This window comes from Opisthocomus hoazin, chromosome 3 (genome assembly GCF_030867145.1).
Source record: "Opisthocomus hoazin isolate bOpiHoa1 chromosome 3, bOpiHoa1.hap1, whole genome shotgun sequence".
NCBI lineage: Eukaryota > Metazoa > Chordata > Aves > Opisthocomiformes > Opisthocomidae > Opisthocomus > Opisthocomus hoazin.
The window spans coordinates 58,621,704-58,642,162 of record NC_134416.1 but is presented as its reverse complement, the minus strand read 5'-3'; the positions used below and the strand labels follow the sequence as shown (position 1 = coordinate 58,642,162).

At 39.0% G+C, this 20,459-nt stretch overlaps 1 protein-coding gene across 1 annotated transcript in view; it reads left to right on the top strand.

Annotated features, from left to right (window-relative positions):
- Positions 1 to 20,459, top strand: part of LAMA1 (laminin subunit alpha 1) — a 109,152-nt gene that overhangs the window by 84,182 nt on the left and 4,511 nt on the right. Inside the window, exons 43-61 of the mRNA XM_075416444.1 lie at positions 2,188 to 2,370; positions 2,686 to 2,840; positions 4,517 to 4,660; positions 5,499 to 5,632; positions 5,781 to 5,931; positions 6,479 to 6,603; positions 7,578 to 7,728; positions 8,860 to 9,004; positions 9,624 to 9,765; positions 10,930 to 11,044; positions 11,256 to 11,426; positions 12,132 to 12,283; positions 12,773 to 12,958; positions 13,422 to 13,584; positions 14,739 to 14,851; positions 15,946 to 16,135; positions 18,096 to 18,254; positions 19,297 to 19,450; positions 20,067 to 20,200. Coding sequence (XP_075272559.1) covers positions 2,188 to 2,370; positions 2,686 to 2,840; positions 4,517 to 4,660; positions 5,499 to 5,632; positions 5,781 to 5,931; positions 6,479 to 6,603; positions 7,578 to 7,728; positions 8,860 to 9,004; positions 9,624 to 9,765; positions 10,930 to 11,044; positions 11,256 to 11,426; positions 12,132 to 12,283; positions 12,773 to 12,958; positions 13,422 to 13,584; positions 14,739 to 14,851; positions 15,946 to 16,135; positions 18,096 to 18,254; positions 19,297 to 19,450; positions 20,067 to 20,200 — 2,867 coding nt within the window. The remainder of the gene's footprint in view (positions 1 to 2,187; positions 2,371 to 2,685; positions 2,841 to 4,516; positions 4,661 to 5,498; positions 5,633 to 5,780; positions 5,932 to 6,478; positions 6,604 to 7,577; positions 7,729 to 8,859; positions 9,005 to 9,623; positions 9,766 to 10,929; positions 11,045 to 11,255; positions 11,427 to 12,131; positions 12,284 to 12,772; positions 12,959 to 13,421; positions 13,585 to 14,738; positions 14,852 to 15,945; positions 16,136 to 18,095; positions 18,255 to 19,296; positions 19,451 to 20,066; positions 20,201 to 20,459) is intronic.

The window sequence follows — 20,459 nt, the reverse complement described above, 5'->3', positions numbered from 1 at the left end:
TTCTTGTAGTGAGGGGCCCAAAGCTGAGCACAGCACTCGAGGTGCAGCCTCACCAGTGCCGAGTACAGGGGCACGATCACCTCCCTACTCCTGCTGGCCACACTATTCCTGATACAAGCCAGGATGGCGTTGGCCTTCTTGGCCCCCTGGGCACACTGCTGGCGCATGTTCAGCTGGCTGTTGAGCAGCACCCTCAGGCCCTTTTCTGCAGGGCAGCTTTCCAGCCACTCCTCCCCAAGCCTGTAGTGTTGCATGGGGTTGTTGTGACTGAAGTGCAGGCCCCGGCCTTTGGCCTTGTTGAACCTCATACAGCTGGCCTCAGCCCATCTATCCAGCGTGTCCAGATCCCTCTGCACAGCTTTCCTACCCTCCAGCCGATCCACACTACCGCCCAACTTGGTGTCATCTGCAAACTTGCTGAGGGAGCACACAATCCCCTCATCCAGATCATTGATAAAGATGTTAAACAAGACCAGACGCAAAACTGAGCCTTGGGGAACACCACTTGTGACCGGCCACCGATGGGATTTAACTCCATTCACCACCACTCTCTGCGCTCGGCCATTTAGCCAGTTCTTTATCCAGCAAACAGTACATCCATCCAAACCATGGGCAGCCAGTTTCTCCAAGAGGATGCTGTGGTGAACAGTGTCAAAGGCCTTACTAAATTCCAGGTAGACGAGTCTTATCACCTGCATCTAAATGTTTTCTTGTTGTAAATGCTTGCTTTGTTTAGCCGATTAAAACATTGTTTCTGTGCTTTTCCAAAACAAAATAATTTCCTTTTTAAATAAAAGTCATTATTTTTTATAAAGGCAAGACCTAGAGTTCATGGAAACTAATAGAGAAAATGGAAGTTGTGAATAAGAGGGTCTGAAATACTTTGCCGACCTCAAGAATATTTTTTTTGTTTGTTTTAAGGCAGAAAAACACTCAACCTCCTGCCTGGATTCATGGGTTGTACTGTATGTTCAGATTAGAATGCTAAATCCAAAGCTTTAAAATACCGATTTTACAGCTCAGGCTCTTAACTCGCACTGAAGGGTGATATTACTGATAAAGTTACACTGGATATTAATTGCAGGATGCTATCTAACATAAAGCTACACATTGAAAATTAAGGCATTATTAAAATTGTGGGACTGTCCTCCTTAACTCACAGATTAATATTGTTTCCTGTCAGTTTTGTTACTTTATTTTTTTTAATCTGGGCACAGATTCATGATGGCATTGCCCTCTGTGTAGGGTAGTGGTGGTGAAGAAGGATCCCTGCAGACCTAAATCAGGCCTTTTGTGCCAGCTGCAGCATCTTCCCACTATTCCGGGTGCAGGGGGTGTAAGGGGCAGGCAGAGATTGGGAGTGGTGCACTCGCTATGTAAGTGATGGTAGGCCAAAGCAAAGGGTGCAACAGACCTTCTGCCTCAGCAGTTTTTTTTAGGATTCAAAACATAAGTCTCAGACTAGTGAGTCTGGGTGCCAACACTCGTTCAGGGAACTTAAACATGATAAGCCTTCATATAATCTTCCTGTTGGATAGACAGAGTCAAGTTCCCCATCACTGCATTCTGTGCCTGTATTGTATTCAGAGCTGGTCATGAAAAATAAAACATTTTTCTGGAATTCAAAACTTGGATTAATCCAAGTCTTTTGATCAAAAGACTTGAAAATCTAAACTGATGAGACTTAATTAAAATTGCTGCATATTCTATTATTTATGTCTGTATAATATATTTTATTATTATATATCTCTGTGTGTGTCTGTGTGAACAAATGTAACTACATCTATAGCTATATCCATATTGGTATCATCAATTTGGGAACATCCAGCATGTTTTTTGTTCAGGGCCATAGCTGTGGCCGTTTTCCAATTTAATAACTGGGCAAGAGGAGTTGCACCAGCTTCCTGGCACTCCAGTTTCACAGAATGTAAACTACCCACTCTGTAAGCCATGGTGTATTCAGCAGTTAAGCAAAGTTAGATCACAGTAGGTCTTGGTTTGGAGCTCCCCTCACAGACTGAAGAATACAAACAAAAATGTAACTCTTACTATGAAAGGAACGTAACTGACAGCATTTCTAGTGTTTTGAGTATGTTTGTAACTGTGGTGTTATGAAGCCAGGCGTTTATTACTCCCAAGTATGTATGAAAGCTGAGTATTTTTTTTAACCTGAGAACTGTGTTTCAGATACAAGGAAATACATGCTTGAGGTGAAAGAGCTGGCTGTGTCTGCAAACACCAGTGCTGTGGTGGGTTTAAGTCACTTTGGGGATTTCAGTCAGAAGCTGCTGAATACTTCTTCTACATTGTACCGAGTTAATGACACATTGAGGAAGACTAGTGAACTTATAACAGATTCATCAAAAGCTGGTAAGTTTGCTGCTTCATTGCTTTTTAGAAATGTCACTGCTTGCAGAAGTAGTACTAATATTCTATTTTAATAGACATTAAATATGAATCTGATGGACTGAAAGATTCTTCCTAATTCAGTAAAAATGTGCTAGCTTTTTAAAAGACCTCTAGGGGAACCACATGGGATACACTTAAGTATGCATATTCCTTAATGATGCTTAAAATTGCTGAAAACAAAATGATCAGAAACAGGCCACCTTGGCTAAGTATTTTAGCAATGAACAGTACATTTCTCTTTCAACCTGCCTCAACATTTCATTTATGTTTTGGCAGCAATCACTGCTGAAAAACAAGTTAAAGAAGTCGAAGCACAAGCAAGTCTTTTATTGGATAGGCTGAAACCTTTGAAAATTCTAGAGGAGAACCTGAACAGAAACCTGTCTGAAATTAAAGAGCTCATCAGCCAGGCCCGCAAGCAGGCAGCGTCTGTAAGTTCCATCATCCCAGACTAAACTGGCTTCACTTTCACTTTTAGCAGGAAAATTCTTTGAGTTAAAGAGCCTAAAATTTACTGTCAAAGTACCTGGTTGTTCTGGGGCCTCACTGAAGTCCAAGATCACTGACTGATGGTTAAATTGTACTGGCAGTGCTGTTGGCACCTTTTGCAGTTTTAGCATCGAGTTTCTTACTGAGTTTCGGAATTCGTCAGAATAGCAAGGCAGTAATTTATTTACTATTTCATTTTGTTTCCTATAATAATGATGATATGATATATTAGAAAGCAATCACAGAGATATTTTGGTGAGAAAGAGACAAGTGAGGGGATGGTGCTGCCATCCTTTTTAGGACAAGATTTTAATTTCTGAGCTTATTTTGTGGGGTACCCCCATATAACATCAAATATCATTACAAATTTTTTGACAAGAGTGTTGATTCTATCAATATATTTGCCATCTATACCCTGCCATGTCTGTTAGCTCTTTGCATGAAGCTGCTGTGCATCCAGAATACTTAAAGACAAATAACGTACTTGTTTTTAAAACTCTGCTCCCCCCTTAAAGACAGCAAAAGTGAGTCAACTGTATTATGGACCTCATTAAACTGTGAGGGGAATATGAAAATGACTTTGCACTCAGTAATTTTTGGTATGCCCTTGGCTTTAGTATGGATATGTTATTGTAAGGCTTAGGGAAGTTTTGTTTTAAAAAATAAAAAGCTTTGAGTTCTTTCTGCAGATATTCTTAATTACATGGTTATTGCTTCTCTGTCACAGTCTACTGAAGCTTAATGAATCCACTGCAGAAAACAGGGAGTAGTATTTTCTGAAGTGTCAGTAGGAGCACAATCCCCTTTTCCAATTTTGAGAGTTTGTTCTGTTGTTTTGTAAACTTTTACTAGAGGAGACAAATTTTATATATCTGTGTCTATACACATATGCACGTGTGCTTTATGTATTTAGCTGTTACAAGCATATTCAATGAAGTTGATGAAGTTAAGGCATTTCTGTTGTTAAAACAGGGTTTCTGCCATTACACTACTAAGCTCGTTGGAGTTTGGCTGCATGTAGCCTGAATCGATATCCTATCAGTATACTAGACAGTGTCCAAAGGAGTTAATGGTATGACAACAGGGACATGAATTTCTCTACTTAATCTTTAAGAAGTTTAACTCGTAATGTATTCACAAATGTATTTTGTGAATAATCATGTAAACTGGGTTGTAAAACTTTGAAATAACCAGAATTATTGCAGACTGCCTTTCAAATTTTTTCAAAAAATCTTTTCTCTGAATATAGACTAGAAATTATGTTTTCTTTTGCTTTTAAAAGGTTTTAAATTTCTATATCTTTATTTTCTGATATTATTGCAGTGGCTTTTACTGATATACGGGCTTCTCACCCAAGATTTGATTTGTTTGAGTTATTCGAATAGTTTAATTTACTGGCTTCAAATCTCCTAGCTGAATGAATGAATTATGACAGATTTCATTATTTTCTGTTTGTGCATCTTTCTGTCAAGTGATACCAAGGAGATTGCTAAGATCTAACCCAGGAAGCAATTGCATGAAAGCATATGTCTTGCATTTGTTGGTCAGAAGCTAAGTACATATTCCAGAAATACATACTGAGACTTGTTTAGATTCCATTTCTTCATGTCCTTCACAGATTAAAGTTGCAGTATCAGCAGACAGAGATTGCATTCGTGCCTACCAACCCCTAATTTCATCTACAAACTACAACACCTTAACACTCAATGTCAAAACTACTGAACCAGATAACCTCCTTTTCTACCTGGGTAGCAATGGAAAGGTAAGTTGCTGGTGTACATTTACTGAAGGTGATGGTAATCAAATTAAAAACCAAAAAATTTTAAAAGACCATATATATGTTTTTTTCCTAATTAACTTCAAACTAAGTATCCAAGTGAGGTCCCTTGCAGACAAATGTGTTCGCTAGGGGTGGAAATTTTTTTGTGCCTTGGATGATTCCAGAGATCCTCAAAGGTAGAGAATAAAAGCACCTGATTCCTTAGGGTCAGTTCTTGGCCATGTCGTTTAACTCTCCTTTCCTTTTCCCATGCTGTGCATTAACCTCATGCAGTGTAACGCTCTAGGTGATGCTTTTGTATGGCATGCTGGAGTATGTCAAACAATTTGCCTGGTATCGCAGAGAAAGTGCTTGAATTTGGCCTTCATGAGCATGGTGCATCTACCCACTTGAAAAGGATCATGATGGCTCACCTTCACATTGCCTTCCTCTTCCTTCCCTCTGTAATCCTGATAAATGCACAGCTATTAGCTACTTACAGCATGCTATCATGTGATAGTATTTTTTCACAGACTGGTAGATCACTTCACATACGCTCAGAAGCGCATATTTCTGTATGTCTGTGTGTGTGTGTACATCACATGTTTTTATATATCTGTGAAGAAAACGTTCACCTAGTTGTATATAAGCTGAGTTTTTTGGTTTCATTAAAAGTACAAATGAGTAAAAACTTACTGGGCCTGATTTTGCTAAAAGTCAACTCCTGTAATATGGGATGCAGGGACATGAATCTGGAAAGACTTTCTCAATGTTACATGCTAAAATACACGAACCAGAAACTGCACATTCGATGCTATGTATAAGCCCTGCTGTTTTTCAGACAGACTTCCTTGCTGTGGAGATGCGACGTGGTAAGGTAGCTCTTCTTTGGGATTTGGGCTCTGGATCAACAAGAGTGGAATACCCTGATTATCAAATTGACAACAACAAATGGCACAGAATACATGCAACCAGGTAATTAAAATAAGAATGACATAAATGTTGGACACAAACCATCTTCTGAGTTTTCCACTGACAAGATTTTTCTTGTCCTTAAAAGCCAGTAGCATGTATTAATTAAGCCTGGTGATTTCTAGTTTATTAGTTTATTTGTACTTGGCAGGTTTGGAAAAACGGGTACGCTCAGCATAGAGGAAATGAACTCCAATCAGAAGCCTTCATCTAAATCTGCAGCCTCTCCAGGGACAGCCAGCATACTGGATGTTAACAAATCAACCCTAATGTTTATTGGAGGACTTGGAGGGCAGATCAAGGTTAAATTCTGACATCAGCATTCTGTAAAATGTTTTTATCGTATTAGAGATCTAAGATATACTTTTGACATAGAAATAATTGCATGAATTGGTTAACTTCACGAAGAAATGCCAGGTACTCTCAACGTAAAGCAAAGACGCTATAAGGATGTTCTAGTATCCTGAAGTTAGTTTTCCCTGGAAACTTTTGCATAAAGTATTAACCAAGACAGGCTGTGTGTGCATGCATGGTGCATAGACATTACACAATGAATTTGTTTTTTATTTCTTTCCATGGCTTCTTTTAGTTTGCCATTCTTATTCATGCCATGAGGCATGTAAGTAGGTCAAGGACATAGTTATTTTACTTTTCAACTTGCTGCAGAACTCATCTATTATAATTTAAATGATAATTGTTAATAGTTATGCTAAAATGTGTTGTTCTTTTACTGTGATTTATATCTAACAAAGTTAGAGTTCAAGGAAAACAACCAAGCAAAAATTTGGCTGCATAATTTTCAGACTACTTAACATTAATTGTATTCATGAAGTATTTCTTGTCTTACAGAAATCGCCTGCTGTTAAGGTGACCCATTTTAAAGGGTGCATGGGAGAGGCATCCCTGAATGGCAGATCTATTGGTCTTTGGAACTACATGGAAAGAGAGGGCAAGTGCAATGGCTGTTTTGGAAGGTATTTTGTCTCACTCTCTTTCTTGTGACAGATTTAGAGTAGTTTACATCTGTAATATATATTTCTGTGTTATCTAAAACTAATGAACTTGGATAAATTGCAGTGTTTCATTGATCATTAACTTACAGTTCTGAACATACTAATTTGAATGTGCCAGTGGTGTCAAATAATTTCATTGTATGGAATTTTGTCCCTTGTTAATCACTTTTTCAGAGCAGGTCTATTGCTGTGGTGTATTTTGTGCACTGAAAGTAGGGACTGCCAGTGAACTAACCTGTTTTGGAATAGTTGCTTTCCAGTAATTTCCAGCAAGAAAAAAATATTCTTTCCTAGGATAAGAAACAGTGTAAAGTGCTCTTAAAACAAAATCCATAGCAAAAGTAGCCCCTGAGCTTGCTACCATTCTTGTAATCATTGTGGGAGGGGATAGCAGACTGTACTATTTTCATGTTTAAGGAATTGAAAAGAAGTATGCTTGACCATATTCTTTTTTGTGGGATGTTTCATGTAGAAACAGCAGAGGGTGCTGCTTGATTATATGAGATATTTCTTACATGTATTATGTTGCAGGGAAAAGGTCTAATAAAACATTTATTCTAAGTGCAATTGTGCAAAGCATTTTGATAAATGGATGAAATGTTTTAAGTAAGAGGGTATATGTTGTAACAATTATTTTTTCCCTTGAGAAATCATTGGAATTTTTTTCATGCATAAGGGAAGAACATTTTTTGTCTTGTATACATCCTTCCCCATGGCTAAATCACGTATTGTGAGATTCTGTAATGAAAGTGGCCTTTGGCTGGAATCCTGCAGTTATTCATAACATCAAGATTCAAGTCTCTTTCCACGCTTTCTAATTATACTGCCTGGGGGCTGCAACAACGGATCTAACTTTTCTTAAATTACATACAAAAATGTCCGGAAAACCATAAATCCTCAGTTAACATTTTTAACTCTGTTTTCTACTTCCATAGCCCACAGGATGAGGATACTTCATTCCATTTTGATGGCAGCGGATACTCAGTCGTGGAGAAGGCACTCCGCTCAACAGTGACACAGATAATAATGTTTTTCAGTACTTTTTCACCTAATGGGCTGCTTCTATATCTTGCTTCAAATGGCACTGTAAGAAAATGGATCAGACTCTTAAACTATCAAAAACTATGTTTAGATCACTTGATGGTTTATTGCTTTATTCTTTGTTATTTTTCAGCTTACATACATTAAAACAAGTGATTATCCTTGTATACATTGTCACCTGTGATTGACATCATAAGCCAAAGGAATAAAGACAGAAACTCTAGAGATAACTCTTTAGAGCAAATATTCACGTATACTAAGGACAAAATGAAGCAATGAAAAGAATTCTCCATAATTTGTTCTAATTCTAGACTAAAATTAATGATTATTTAACTAAAGGCAAGAAAAAGAAACAGTAGGGACAACAAACTAGTTTTGTTCAATTGGAGGAACCTTTGCAGAATGTAAAATCTTTTGGAACTGAGCTTGCAGAGGGCAAGGTAGTATTGAATAGGCATATTGAATTAAGTCCATAAGATGGGAATTCAGTAAACTGAAATAAATTAAATAAAGCTCCTTGCAACAGCAATATAACCTAGACCCATCTCCAGACCTGCATTGTCATGTCATGCAGTTTACGGCATACTTAACTGGTGGTTTTCTTTTCCTGAAGGAGGACAAAACTTTGTTTAGATACAGATTGTTTCGGAGTCACTGCATTATTCATTTGCTTTGTTACATACTCAGTGCCTGAATACATTGCACAATGATATCTGACTTAAGTTTTACAGTGCAGAGGGGGCACTTTTAATACAATTCAGAAAGTCTTTTTTACTTTGTGAAGAAGCTCTTGCTTCTTGCAGAAAGAACATTGCGGTGTTTGGTCATTATGCTAACAGTCAAATCAAATTACTCTCAACTTCATCCAAAAAAAAAGCAAATGTGACATTTGTTATTTAAACCTTCCCCTGTTGAGTAATCAAGCCTCATGATGCATGTAAGTAAGAATAACAACGAAACAAACCAAAAAGACATCCTTGTGAGGGAGGTACATGCAACTTTGTTTTCTTAAACATAACAAAGATAAATGTCTTGGGGCTAACAAATAGTTTACCTTACAAGAGTTACCAAACCTTTTCCACACAGAGGCCCAAACCTGACAAGGATGCATCCTTTTGGAAGATTTTATTTCAAGGAATATAATCTGTTGTTTGTTTGTCTGTTATTTCCTCCCAGAGAGATTTCTTGTCCCTTGAGCTTGTTGATGGCAGAGTGAGACTGACCATTGATCTAGGTTCAGGACCTCTTGCTCTTACAACAGAAAATCGTTACAACAATGGAACGTGGTATAAAATTTCATTCAGTCGGAACAAGAAACAAGGTAGGCTACAGACTGAAAAAAACAAGTGTCTGCACATTTACAGATACAAATATCTAAGATAGCCACAGGGAGCATCGCTGCAACCAAATTTGGTCAATTCCAATACAGTTTCTGTAGCAGCCACACCTATGTTACTTTGCTTTTAGAAGGACAGCTGTGTAAAGTTTGTGCTTGGTTTGGCACGTCTTATAAAGAGCAGGTAATGCGGAAGCTGCCAGACAAAAATGTATCAATAGTCATTACAGAATGGAAGATCCCTTTCCAAGTCTGTGTATCAGGAATTGTGTTTTCTGTTGTGTGTTTTAATAGTACCTAGTACAACAGTATTTTGGGCCTATGTTTGGGAAGTAGTGTGTTAGAAATAATACATGTTAATAGCTCTAACATATTTGTTTTTTTCCTGTGGACTTCCCCAGACTTGGTTTTGTCAGAGAATATTGAAAGAGGTGATTAACAGAATAGCTGCAAGTACAATAAATTACTCATTCTAAAAATAAGAAGGTTGTCTGTACATGTTTGAGTGAATGAATACATTGTCCTTTATTAGAGACAAGATTGCCACAGTGGAAGAACATGTATTTGTGTCCTTCTCCAGATCTTTACTCCCTTTTCTTTGCAGGAATTTTGGCAGTCATGGATGCGTATAACCTTAACTATAAAGAAACCAAGCAAGGAGAATCTCCTGGGGTTGCCTCAGACCTGAACCGCTCTGATAAGGACCCGATCTTCATTGGTGGGCTGCCAAGATCGAGGACTGTGAGGTAAAGGGTATTCTTGCTTTTGCCCCTTTCCTACACCTCTTGTAAGTAGAGGGAAAGACTTTAACAAACTCTATTTGCACTGAAATGAGTGAAAACCAGTGAAGTCTGAAGTCTTGTTGATGGCCATGTATACCACAGAATTATCTGTCCTTTGCCATAAAACTTGAATACAGTGCTTTTCACTGGTAGGTCTGACACTGCAGTTCAGATCAGAGACAAGCTTCTGTTTTTCCCCTCCATGGGTGATTTCCACGACAGCAGCTGCCACAGTAGCCACCTGCTGTTTGTGTCAGACTGCGGCAAGCATTCAGCACTGCTGCCTGGAATGATGCTCCTTTGATCTCTACCTGTGTAAGCCTTATGTTTTCCTGCTGGCATTTATGGGTGAAACTGCACTTCAGGATAAAAGTTCTACTTCAGAAAGGATTTCTTGTAATTCAGTTTTGAAAACTGGAACAGAGAAGAAATGGTTGTGAACAGATCAATAAAAATCATTACAAATATATGTTTTATAGCATGTCTCTAGTTTATACTTTTTGTATTGCGCATCCCTGCTGAACTTGTAAAGTCACATTTCTTCTGGTGGCTTCACTGTGAAAGGATAAACATGGTGAAAGAAAATCTAATTAAGCTGCTTGCATGCTCTTGGAAATAAGGTAAATTCCAGGATAATATTGGTCTCTGCACAGTTATTGCAGAGGTGCAGACTTGTTAATCGTAGCTGGCATAGCAACCTGTAAAGGATTATGGCGGGACAGCTTTAGATTTCTCTGACTTAAATCTGGAACCAAATTAGGCATCATCCAGACTTAAGAAATGAAAAAGAATTACTAGGTAGTAGAGAGCTACAGTTACCCAATCACATAAAAGCCATTACATTTCAGCTGAAGATTCACCTTAAAGTTTTGGAAAATGACCTGGCCTGGCAGCATAGCACTACACACTTGCATGTTTCCATTTGGGGACAATGTTACCTGACTCTTTTTAAGATCAGAATTAATATCTGCGAAGAGTAAAACCCATATTCCGCATTTTCACTTACAGTGAAATGATTGCGTTCTTTAAAACAGATCTCTTTCTTTCTTATTGAAGAAAACGTAATCTTTTCTCCCACGAAATTCAAAATACTACTGCTTGGAAAAAAAGCCTTGTTTTGTGTTTCAGGAAAGGTCTTAATAGTAGAATGTATGTGGGATGCATCAAGAATCTGGAAATATCCCGTTCAACCTTTGACTTGCTTAGAAATTCGTATGGAGTAAGAAAAGGCTGTGTATTGGAGGTAGGAGACTTTTAGGTTTTGTAACCTGATCTTTATTGTTATTGAACAATAAATAGTGTTGTTTATAGTGATGAATGTAGTGAGTTGAAATGGATTTATCTTGAAAAATTCTAAAATAATGTAATCTGTACTTAAGATGTTTGGTTTTTTTTCTTACTGAGTGCTATGTAGGAACAAAGTTAGTAATTAACTTCTCTTCCTCATAAACTAGCCTATTCGTAGTGTTAACATCTTGAACAATGGATATATTGAGTTGGTACCTAAGTCCTTAAGCCCAGAATCAGAACTGATGGCAACTTTTGCTACAAAGAACAGCAGCGGCATCATCCTTGCTGGACTCAGCAGGGGACTGGAAAAGCGACGACGTAGACAAGCACATTTGGTAAGTACTGAAAACAAACATTTTTTGTTTTGGTTTCGCTATTTTGATTTTGTAATATTAACTCAGGTTTTTATGACTGTAACTTTAAAAGAAAGAGAAAGAAAAATTTATTCAGCTTAGGAAGCCTAAATACAGAGGCTAGGTGGAGAGCCGAGGATATTCATTGTAGCAGAGCAGAGATGAAGGATCAGTTAGCAAAGACCTATTACAGTTGCTGGGACCCAGAATGCTTTTGCAACAAGGAGAAAAACTGCACATGAAATGCACACAGAGTATTACTTTCCACTTCTGTTACTCATAAGTAGTTATTGAAGGATTTGAGATGAGCAGCTATCTCATATCTGGTGGGCTGTTTTGGAGCTCCTGGAATCCAATGATAAAGTCTTGGTATGAATACCTGCCCCTTCTTATTCTCTTCCTCTAAGGACAGGAGTGGGGTGGTGGTGGTATAGAAAAGAAAATCCTGCATTTTAAGCTGAAGTTTTATCATGACCACAGAAATTTCCAGCTTTTGTGTTTTCTGGTAGAAGGCTTTGCACTCTAAGACGTACCAATGCATGCCTACTAGTCTCTGAGTTTCATTTAGAAGTTTGTTTACAACAAAGTTGGAGGTGATTTTTTCCAAAGTATGTTCTATTTAAACACTGAATGAGTGTCAGGAAATTAAGCTATAGTTAAAAATAAATCTTCTGGTTAAATCCACAGCCCTTCTTTTCAATCATGCTGATTGATGGTCATCTTGCAGTGCATGTTAATGCAGGAGATAGAGCAAGTACTAGGAAAGTAGTTCTTCGGTCTGCTAACGGAACATACAGTGATGGACAAGAACACTCTGTCATCCTAATCCGGAATAAGAGGTACATGTGACTGTGAACAGTACTACCTGTTCAATTACTGTGTGCTGTTGTCAGTTCACTGCGGTCTCTGGGGAACTGCCTTTGCTAGCTCATTAGGTGGAATAATTAGGACTGTGTTTTTCTGCTGTTAATGGAAGTGTTCTGATTTACATGATAATTGTATACAGCATACAGCCACTGATGAAGTTGTAGTTAAAAGCTCTCAAAATATCTAGGCAGCTTGGGCCACTTGAGTAAAGCATACTAAACAGTATCAAGAAAAAATACAGCTATCAAAATAATTTGGAAAGATATTTGACAAAACTCTACGTGTTTAAAAATTATCTACAGAAGAACGTCTTCTAGTTGTAGACATTGAAAGGATTATCAAAGTGATGGAATCTTCATTTCTTAGAACAGGACATTTATGAGGCTGAAAGGAATGCTGTTCATTTGAAAATGAATGTCTAAAGCTCTTGTTGAATGTTTTCCCTACTTTATCTTTTTCAGGATCATAACTGTACAGGTGGATGAAAGTAACCCTGCAGAATTGAGGCTTGCTTCATCAGCAGAAATGAGCCCCATTAATATTTCCAACTTCTATGCTGGTGGCATGCCAGCAGGAGAGGGCATCTTAGGGCTAAAAATGGCTGGCTCCTTTTATGGCTGTATCAGCAATCTTATTTTTAACAAGGAGTAAGTCAGAGGGGTAACTTCCCTGTTTTGGAAAACTCTGTAGTCATTACTTGTAGTTTGTAATCTCTTGCATGACACCGTCCATTTGCCTGTTTTTTAACATAAGACAAGCATGATGCTGATGATCTGGGTATTATAACAGGCATAAAATGGATATTACCAGCTACATTTCCAAATAACATTAAAAATATCTTTAATGCATATGGAGATGCTGCACAAAATGCAGCTTTCTCTACTATAGTTTCATCTGCATTCACAGACAGAATGGTTTTCCATGTATATTGTCTATTAATATTGTTTTGTGGACAGATTATTTGCCACTTCTCAATCTTTTTGTCTCGGCATGCTACTTTCCCTTTCTCTTGTTACTAGTGAAAGACCCTGTAACATACCCTCTTTGTGCTTGGGAAAAGCAGGGAATTTCGAATTTCACCTCTTAAAATACAGTTTTTTTACCACATAGGCTTTTGTATTTCACCACTTCTATGAAGTATGAACATGTGGATATGGACAGCTGCTTTTTGTCAGAGAAGCTTAAACCAGCCATACAGCCAGAAGACATAGAGATTCAACCTGAATTTCAGGCTTTACCAGTTCCCCTGAGGCCTCTTACAGATACAAAAAAAGTATGTGTTACAGCAAAGCTCTATTGCCTCTTCTAGGAAAGCGTTCAACAGCAAGATTCGTTTTAGCTTTGTGGAGAATTTTCAAAGCATGAACTGTGTATATTTGCTTCTTTTATGGTATGGAATGGTTCAATGAATGTGGATTTCAAATTATTAGTTCTTGTAGAAAGACTGTGATATAAACCTTTGTAGCAGCCTGTTGGCATTTTGGAAGGGAAAGGTAGTAAGTTTTGTCATTGTTCCGGCAGCAACACTAAATAAGAAAAAAAAGTGGATTGATAAACACTCAGCAGAAGGACTCGACAGTAATCATTACATCTTTAGCATGTTCCTGCCAAAGTGGCTCTGTACTGGTATTTGCATTAGGCTGTGCAATTCAGCATTCACGTTTTCCTGGTCACACACATGCAGTCTCTGCTCTGTGTCAAAAAGTAGGCACAAACCATTCCAGAGATGCACAGTGTCTGAATGCAGCTTGTGTGGCACCTGTTTTCTCTCATACAGTCCCTGTCCCCAAGGGAGAAGGCACCATTACTTCTCTCCCTCTGCAGCTGCACATCTTTATAATGAAGTGTTTCGAAAGCATCCTGAAATCATTTTTCTGTGGCAACAGAAAGCAGGATTTTATACATTTCACACAACTGTGGCTATAAAAAGAAATAAGCTGTGCTTCTTAGAGCTAAAGTATAGCTTTGGCTCATACTGTGTTACTCGGCTCTCCATCCCCCAAATCATAACCAAAATGTGCATCCTCACTAAATGGGAAAATATTTCTACCAAGTCCGTAGGATTTTCGTACTGAAATTGTATTGTGTCTTCCAGCATTTGTTATCAAAAGGTCTATCAATTAAGACAAATAGTGAATGAATACTTCTCAAATGACAAACATTTTTCAGTAGAAAAGACAAACATTTCTCAGTAGAAAAGACAGTGCTGTCCATGAGACTAGCTTAATCATTAGAACTAGTTCTGTTTGAGCCTAAAGATAGCTGAAAATGTTTGGGAGTTTAGCTAATTGATGTTGCTGTATACTTTGTGGTTATTATGTGGCTCAATTTTGCTCCTTACAAAGTTCTGCATAGGCATATTGCCATTCAGCACTTGCTGGTCAGCACCTGATACTATTCTTCTTATGAAAGTCCTTTCATTAACAGGTAGTCTGTGCAAAAGACGAGCTACCTGATCATGTTCAAGGTGCCTATCAGTTTGGACTTGCCAAAGGCAGCCACTTGACACTGCTCTTTGATCATTCTGCCATCAGGAAGAAGTGAGTATATCCTGAATCACACATGCACACAGTGTGTTAGCTTATATTGAGCTACAAGAAGTGCAGTGATTGTTTTCATGACTGATCGCTACATTACCAGCTTTGAACATGGCCCTTGCTTCAGGTTTCTGTGTGTTCCTCATAGAAGAAGGTATCACAACCACCGCAATGTAGTTAATGTGTCTTTCCCCAGATTTGTGGTCATGAATTTATCTCATGGTCAAAGTTCTGCGTTTTTTTCCCCTCAGACTTATGAGCCCCACCGTACCTGCTGTAAGTATTTTGATTTCTGTTTTCCACATACAGAGCTCAGCTGGTCCCTGCTCCTTTGACTGATGCAGATAACATCTTGCCCTCTCCTCTGAATTTTCTGCAATTGCACCTTCCATGTCTGCTTCACTCCCCAGGTTACTGAAGGAGCCAAGTCTACTGAGAAGAATCATTCTGTTGAGATTTAACGTGCAATAGCCTCTCTACCACTATTCTTTGTTTGAGAGGCTCCCAACAAGGTCCTCGAAACACAGCCTGCAAGCCACTTGCGTATGCTTTCAGCTTGAGAAGCCTCTGCAGGCATTCAGAAAAGAGCATTTTTTCCTTCTAGTCCTGCTGTTGTAACTATTGAACAGAAGGACAGTGCAGAGGTTTGATGCTATGTAGTCTAAACCTAGTGTCTCCATAATAAATGGCTCAATCAGCTCCTCTGCGTTCTAAGCCTCCCTCTGTTCTCAGTCTGCCCATCATATCCCAGCAAGCCTGGCTAATAGTAATTGGATGCCATCACATTGTCCTGGAATTCCATCCTTTCTTGGGGCAATAGGCAAGCCTGCAGTCACAAAGAGCTGAGCCTGTCCATCTTAAAGCCCAGCTCACTCTGTCACTTTTTCTGTCTTGTGACAGGTACAGCACTGATTTCTATTATGAAATACATTATAGGTGATGCTTTCTTAGAATCAGTGCAAATTCTACTTTTCTGGCCTTGTAATAATAAATTTCTTTTCATAATAATAAATTGGTTGAAGCTGTTCTCTGCCTCCAGAAAAGCTTTTCAACAATGCAGAAGTATCTTTCGGTAACAGTGAATTTTTATTGTCTAGACTTTCTATCCAGCTGAGTCTCAGAACCTTTGCCTCCAGTGGCCTGATTTACTACATGGCTCACCAGAACCAAGTTGATTATGCAGCCCTACAGCTTCATGGGGGACAGCTCTATTTCTCATTTGATCTAGGCAAAGGAAAAGCAGTAGCTTTTCACCCTGCTGTTGTCAGTGATGGAAAATGGCATACGGTAAGTAGTTGTCAATCTTGTACTCCATTTTCTCTTCCCTGGAGTTACTGGGATGTTTTTTCCCTGCCTTTCCTCTACGCTTTCTGTGTTGCAAAGGCAAACAGGTTTTAACCCAGTCATGAAACCATTCAGATAACTTGTGTCTGAGTATAATTATTTCCTTTTTAAATTCCTGTGAATTATGCATCAATGCCAGCATCCAGCTAGTGTCAAGTATCTCAGATTATTTAGAAATAAAATAGTTCACCAACTGTGTAATAATAGTCATCTTCACCAGAGAAGAACCCGACAAGAGAGATCTAGACACTCTTGACTTTTTCTGCAGAAAGCTTTCCATACACTGTGTCACCAAAGACCTGCAACTGCACGTGTGACAGAGTGAAAGAGATTTGTGGGTGCACAGTTTCTCCTTTCTCCCAGTTGCCGCTTGATTACCTGAGCATGTAATAGCAGCTAGTGCTAGCAGGGAAGCACTCTCTTTCCTTTCCTTGGTTGATGCCCAGCGTCAATGAATGGAGGCTGGAGGGGGAAGACTTGGCATAAGGAGACTTTGATGAGAAATTATGGCTACGGCCTTCAGGTGCCAAGTAGAATTCAGGTCCTTCCAAACAAAGATTCTGTGTTGGCCTCTGTTGGCCCAGTTCCTCTTGAGTAACCCACCTGCTGCTGGCTCTGGCTTTCTTCATGAGAAATGACTGTGATGTCTGCGTGAGCTTTAAAAGCAGCTCTGACCACATTACTTAAGGCAGGTGAGGATGACAATATTCGACTTGCTAAGCTTCCTTTCCCTTGTACCCATATGTGAAGCCTTAACTTCGGGAAGTGGCTTCTGTGGGACAAAGCTGATTGATAACACAAAGCTGCCACCTCTCCTACGTGCCTTGGGAATCAGTAGAGTGTTATTTTTGCTTTCCATATGTAATCAGCAGAGGAAAACCCAGCAAAAACTAACGTAAAGAAAGCAAATGTGAATTCTGTCAGAGAGGGATATCAGAGTTAAGCTCTGCTGCCTACCCTGAAAGGAAGAGCACTCCAGGATTTACAGCTGCATGTTTAAAATTAAATATACTCACCCCATCCGCTTTTTAAGAGATGAACAGATTCCATATGAGAGCTGACCTACCTTTACTACCCAGGGCATAAAGACATAATCTTGAACCTTTTTTCAGAGATTAAGGCTGAGTCACACCACTTCATAGCTGGGGGTGATTACTGCAGTAGCTCTACAATCAGTTTAAGCTAATATGCATTGCTGCTGAAAGCAGCATTTCTGCTTTTTGTTCTCTGCTGTCTACTCATATCACCCTGCTGTACCACATTATCCCCTTACCAACCCAAATGTTCATGAAACCTCATGTTGAACCTGGTCAGGATTCTGAGTGGGGCTAAAAGTGACCAGGGAAGAATAGATGGGTAGCTTACTTCGAATAAAATCCTCAGCATCATGTGAGTAATTGCTTTAGTGCCAGGAAGACATAGGAGCATGAATGAACAAGATGGACAGAACTGGAAAATGTTTTGGTAATAGCAAATTCAGCACTGCCCATCGTAAAATTACAGCATAGGGGTGTGTGCTTCAGGGAGCTAAGATGGCTCAGCTGGCAGGCGGCACATTAGTTGCAGAAGACCACCACAGTACTCCTCTTTTCAGACTCAGTGATGTACTCGTATCCTAAGGTAATAACCTAGTGATTTTAAATAATAATTGTTAAGACACTGAAAAACTTATGGAGGACAGCATGCAATCATTGTGAGCCCTTGGGGAGGATAGGAAGCAGTTTAGCTGCTTGTTTGTACTCTGCAATGGCCTCAACTTCACAATGATTTTCAACAGTGTGCCTCGGTACGGTATGTTAAAGCAATCTAACCACTAAAAAATTGTATTGCTTCTATGGCAGATGATGGCTAGGTAACTGATTCAACTTACTGATTCATGTTTGCATACCTTCATTTTTTACAGATAAAGACAGAGTATGTAAAAAGAAAAGGTATAATCATTGTGGACGGGCAGGAACTAGTAGCAGTCAGTGCTCTGGGAGATGGTAGCACTTTGGATGTGGAGGGGAAGCTCTACGTGGGAGGTCTCCCCTTAGACTACGTGCCGAAGAATCTTGGAAATGTAAGAAGGTTCGGGGTGGTGGAGGATCTCTGACATTTTGCAATGCTAGAATGAGTACTGCATCAAACCCATCTAGTTCAGTATCCTGTCTCTGACAGGGGCAAAAAAAGAAGTACTTAGAGAAAGAAACAACAAAGAAATCAATGACCCTTTGCCAGTTAAATCTGTCTAGCTTTCTATGGCTTAGTGACCCTAGCTAGAAATTGTATCCTTGTGTTCTAGTAATAGCTCTTAATAGATTTTTTTCTTCTGTCAATCCCTGTTAAAAATGGATAAAGAATATAAACTCCTGTGTTTCATAGTATAAGATTAAAATATGATGTAGAATCTCAGGCATTTTGGTACCTAGATCCTGTTACATTCAGATAGGAATCAGGTGCCTTAAATATCTGCAAGACTGGCTTTAGCTGTCGGAGATTAAAACATACTTTTTACACAGGCTTTTGGAGGATAGGTTTTTGTCACCCGCTTCCTTGTGCAGCCCATTATCCAACCTGGGGAGGATTCCGGTGATGATAACAAAGTTTCTCAATTCCTGGGCATACTTTCTTCACCCATGCTTCTTGATTGGATAATGGGGCTAACAAATGTTTTAATACCTTGAATCTGCAGTTGCTGAAAATAATAATAATAATGAGAAATACTAATGAATCCTTTTGCTGGATAGAACTCTGGTGATCTATGCTTGCAAAATGTTGTACGAAATATTGATTTACTTGTTAATTTGCTGAAGCACGTTTGGAATGTCTTTAACTGCTGGGCGTATTCCTGTTCACATTCAAGCAAATACAATTCTTTCTGCATGTTACGGAGAGTGTACACTGTGTTTCTAAACAATATTTATTTTGACTCTAAGACAGTATGTACATTTGTAACCTTATATAAATATGTGTAATAATAGAAATGTAATTATGTAAATATTTTAGATTCTGCTGTGTTTTGTTCAGAGGATTTTTTATTTAGAGTAACATCAGGTGAATCACTAAGAGAGCATTGCAGCAGTTTGTACTACATGTTAACTCTTATATTTCGATATTCTTAGGTGACTCACAGTATTCCTGCCTGCATTGGTAGTATGGTGATTAACAGCAAACAACTGGACAATGAGAGCCCTATCTCCATCTTTGCTGTGAATAAATGCTACACAACAGTGCAGGACGGTACTTTCTTTGATGGGAGTGGCTTTGCTGCTCTAGGTAAGTGTTATTCAATGAAAGCAGTACCTTACTGAATTAATGTTAATGAAAACATACTGTGCTTAGGTCTTGCTGGAACTGTGTGAAATTAATTGACTCTTCACACAAAGAACACTTGCCCTGCATATGTATTTCTAACTCAGTCTCTTTACCCCATACGTCCGAAAGTGGCCGTTTCTGCAAAGGGCTGTCTTCCACAAATAAAAGAGCTGATGATTCTAGCGCTGGGAAAGAAACGAACTACCTCTTTCTTCAGCTAAGAATATCCATGTTCATGATGTTAAGGTCTGTTAAAGAGTATGGAGACAAAAGACATAGGGGACTTGTGCAGTAATGTGAAGGATTAAATTTGCGCTCTTTACTGTTTCTTACAAATAAGATAGAATGTATTAAATCTAAAATAATGAAAGAAAACTATTTTGGGATTTGGGAATTTATCTTTTCCAGCATAAAATGTGAATTATGACTTTGGAAAACTTACTTTCCAGAGGTTCTGTAAAGTCCTATCCCAGCAGAGTAATTGACGAGCTTTTTAGGTCTTTAATAACAATGTGTGTATTCTACTCTGTACTGTGGGTTACCAGTCTTCTCTTAGAAGCTTATAACTTCTTTTCAGTCAGAGAAGGTTACAAAGTCCGATCTGATGTGAACATTACACTGGAATTTCGTACAACAGCAGTGCATGGCATCCTCCTCGGGATCAGCAGCGCGAAGGTTGATGCCATTGGACTGGAAATTGTAAACAGCAAGGTAGGCTGCCCTGTGTTGGCGCACTCACCTCACGAGGCTTGCTTAAAAATGGAAGGCTAGAACTGTTGGGTAGCACGAAATAGACCCTGATGAAATGTGATCACAGGATCACAGAATGTTCGGTGTTGGAAGGGACCTCTGTTGGGTCATCTAGTCCAACCCCCCTGCCAAAGCAGGGTCACCTACAGCAGGCTGCACAGGACCCTGTCCAGGTGGGTCTTGAATATCTCCAGATAAGGAGGCCGAACCAAATCCTCAT